At 46.4% G+C, this 4,010-nt stretch overlaps 1 protein-coding gene across 1 annotated transcript in view; it reads right to left on the reverse strand.

Annotated features, from left to right (window-relative positions):
* Positions 1-743, reverse strand: part of gpr37b (G protein-coupled receptor 37b) — a gene marked incomplete at its 3' end in the record, with an annotated part of 28,967 nt that extends 28,224 nt beyond the window's left edge. Inside the window, exon 1 of the mRNA XM_084049765.1 lies at positions 1-743. This exon is cut by the window's left edge and continues 293 nt beyond it. Coding sequence (XP_083905891.1) covers positions 1-454 — 454 coding nt within the window. The 5' untranslated portion in view covers positions 455-743.
* Between the last annotated feature and the right edge of the window lie 3,267 nt (positions 744-4,010).

Consider the following 4,010-nt stretch of genomic DNA (forward strand, 5'->3'; position numbering starts at 1 on the left):
CCGCGCCGTCGCCATTCAACTTTCTCCTCTTGTTGTGGTGATGCGTCGACGGGTCCTTGCGCGGGACGACGGGCCCTGCTGTCCGGTTTGAGTTGTGTTTATGTCCGACACGCCTCGTTTCACTGGAGAACAAGACCCTTCTCTGCGGGTGGCCGGAGTTTGGCGCTCCCACGTTATTAGCGGCTCTGTGGCGGTGCGCCTCATCCACCGAGGACGCACCTGTGGCGCGCCCCGCCGAGAGCGCTCGGTCGCGGGCTTTGTTCTGGCGACCCTCCCGGGGAGAGGAGGAGGAGGACCCATGGAGGGTCCAGCCAGTGAAGTGGACGGTGCCGTTGTGAGAATAGCCGTCCCTTGTAGTTCGTGCCTCCCCGTGACTGACGCGGCTTCTCACCGACAATAGCACGTGCGCGTTGACAAGCAACACGAATAGCGTCCACGGCAGCAGGGTGTGCATGGTGGTGGTGGTGGTCCACGATGGTTGTGCGCGGATAGAATCCTTTTTTCCCCCTTTCTTTTACAAGTGCATCGTTGAGCTATATTCGTCCGTCATCAGGAGGAGCATCATGCTATGATATATTTCCAGTTCAGTCAACACCCATATTATTAGCGACACAGAACTCAGCGACCAAGTAAAGAAATGACCCCATAATATCCGTCACACGGGCTTAAACTCATGTCATTATTCCGAATATGTTGCTTAAATCCACGTTTAAACTGCAGCTGCAGTGTAGTCTCCAGTCCAAACGGGCGGTTGCTCTCTCTCTCTCTCACTCACTCTCTTTCTCTCGCTCTCTCTCCTCACACCTGCTACGATGTCTCCCTGATAATAAAGTAGTAGGTAACGTATAATAACGTTACCGTGCCAGCCAACGATTCACATTGCCGAATTCCGATCCAAAAGAACAGATTTAGTAGCCTAATTGAAATTGTTGCGTATATATCCAGAGGCTGTGTGCAGAACAGCCCGGCTTCAGTGTGGAGCTCTTCAGATCCAGGCAGCCAGGCACTATAGGCAGGGGATCAAGATGCCGAAGAGAGGAGCTGCAGTGTGTGTGTTTTGTCTCCCTGCAGGTTGAATGAATACACACAGTATGTATGTAGGCCTATGTATGTATGTATGTGTGTATGTATGTAGGCTGCCTACAATAGAATAGTTCTGTGGGCTTGGCCGTGTTGGAAGCAACCAGCAGCAGCAGCAGCAGCAATGCGGTGCTGCGAGCGCAAAGCCTCTCTGTCTTGTGTTGTAGGCTACTGGAGGATGGATGGCAGTGTTGCCAGATTTTGCGAGAGAAATAAGCAACTCGGTCTATGAAAACAAGCCCAAAAGCATCGGATATTTGGAAATAGCCGCTCACAACGTGTGCTGATGCATGTTGTGTTGTGAGCTTGTAGATCTGCTATTTGCAACAGAGAAAAATCTTGGATAAAAGTGAAACATTTTGAACATTCTTTGAACATGTTAACAGCACCAATCTGGTACATGGGTCACATATTTTAGATGGGGTTCCGTGGACAAAACAAATACACATTAATAATGTGGGGGTCCTTCGCTTGAAAATGTTTGAGAAACACTGGTTTAAACAACATCAGGAAACAAGGCCAAATAAGAAACTGCACTTTGGAAACAAGCCCCCCCCCCCGTCTCACTCAATCAACTTTGCAGAAAAAGAAGCCCAAAGTCGCGTATAATATGCAGACATGGCAACACTGGCAGGGGGGAGAGAGAGCGAGAGAGAGAGAGAGAGCGAGAGAGAGAGAGAGAGAGAGAGAGAGAGAGAGAGGAGGGGTTGAAATCGAGTCGAGGCGCGGCTTCTCTGTCTTCGCCTCTCTCTCCTCTCCTCGCTCTCTCTGTCTCGGTTGTCCCTCGGCGCGGTGGGCAGGGCGTCTCGACCAAAGGAAAATGGACCCCCCCCCCCCCCCCCCCGCTCCCCCCGCCCCCCGGCGGCTATAACCTCGATCTGTCAGTCCTCATCCATCATCACGGAGGGACGCATCCTCCAGCGGCCCCGCGGAGCAGAATATACCTCGATCCATGGCCCGCGGCAGACGGGCCCCGCCACGCCCATCAGACGCGCTATAATAGGCTACATACGACCAAAAATGGTAGATTATTATTTGCGCTCTACAGCGGCGGCGCCGCTGCATGCAAACATCGACCGGCTTGATGCCACATGCACTTAAAGTGAGGACAGTGGGCTAATTGGGGACACCGCTGCACCCATCCTATACAGGCTAGACAGACAAGGCGACTTTGTGCAGGACGACGAGGCTGATGTGTTTTTTAACTGTGGGTAATTCGATTTGTACGGTTAATTTGAATGGGAACTGGACATTGCTCTTGGTTAGATAGCTCACAATTGTGCATACAAATCCGCACTACCATTTTTCATACAGCCAGTTTCAATTATTGAATCAGTAGGCTATCACTTCACTTGTTATGCAGCCTTTACAGTGTAGGCCTATATATGCTAACTGTATTGCCTACAAGCAGAGGAGGAGTCCAACATAAATCACAACAGGTTTAATGTTATTTTGAACATGTAATGGTCCAATTGTTTTTACACTCTCTGCTAAAGGATTAGTTTAGTTGATCATATCTATTAAACAATAAAAGCTATATTATGGCACCTTGCCAGCACTAGTGATTCCTCAGATTATGTTTTATCTCATGGACCCCCACTTTGATTTGTATTAGGCCTCAGACCCCTATTTGATACCGGTATGATCTCTGGGACAATATTCCTGTACACTCTGTAAAATCCTCCATGTTAATTTAACACAGAGTGTACACATGGGACCAAATCCATTTGGAGAGAGAGAGAGAGAGAGAGAGAGAGAGAGAGATCTGTATATTTGTAAAGGTCCATTTGGTTCCTATATGACCCCACTTTGAGAACCACTACGATAAGCAGCAGGCTACAACAGTGTCATAATTAACACGATCTCATTAGCAAACTTACAATGGATTAGTAAAGACCACACCACGAAAACGTGCATATAGATTAAGTTAGGTCGCAAAATACGTAACATATTTACTGCCAACACTTCCATTTAATTACTTTTCCCCATATCTGTAAGTATTCAAAATGTCAAACGTATGTATGTTAAGTGTTTGAGTGTCGTTTTCTCATGCTCTGGCTGTAATAGATTATAGTTGCATAACTGAGCTCCTTTGTCAGGTAAATGAAAAGAGACAAATAGTTTTTGAGCACTTACAAGATGAGACGTGCTGAGAAAGACCACACAGGACAGCCTACTCTCCCCCTGAAAGGAGAAAAATGTGTATTTCAGAACTGTCAGTCAAAGAGTCATCTAGCAGCTTTAAAGGGTGCTGGTAAGGTGTGTTCAAGTTTGCCCTGGTGTGACACTAAAGTCTGGACACAGGCAATACAGATTTTCTGCACTGTTTCTAAAAACAGCAGCACAGATATACTAAGCACACTATAACCAGCTGAAAATAGGTCATTTTCTTCTGCCATCAACGTGCAAAGCCAGCAACAATGAAAATAATAGTAGGCCTATGAAGGTAAAAGGCATATTTTCTCAATAAAACGATTCACTAAATTGTTTGTATATGAACCCCATTAACTGCCATAAATCGTGGCATCTCTGGCTGAAGATACTGGAAAGGTAACAGCCGTAGATTTATTTATGATATACTGTAACCAAACTTGAGGCCGGTAATGGCTCGTTGCTCTGACAGTAGTTAGCAGCAGCTAATGTGGGCCACACATAAGTTTGTGTAAAGAGTTTGAGACAAAGCATACATTTTCTTGACTGATGGCTTTTTCAAGTCACTGACAAAAGAAGACCTTCATTTGGTTTGTGCTGGCTGTTTTGTTAAAAAAAAACAGGAAATTGTATTGTCTGCAGCATGCCAGATTATAGATCCTGAGTCAAGTGCTGGTGCATGGGAAGCTCTGATATCTGAGACTTGAAATTAGCAGCAACTTTGTTTTTTAAACAAGCTACCATAGTTACATTATCCCATATGTCTATGTATGTTTGTT

The sequence above is a fragment of the Gymnoscopelus microlampas genome (assembly GCF_963454915.1).
Source record: "Gymnoscopelus microlampas genome assembly, chromosome: 23".
Taxonomy (NCBI): Eukaryota; Metazoa; Chordata; class Actinopteri; order Myctophiformes; family Myctophidae; genus Gymnoscopelus; species Gymnoscopelus microlampas.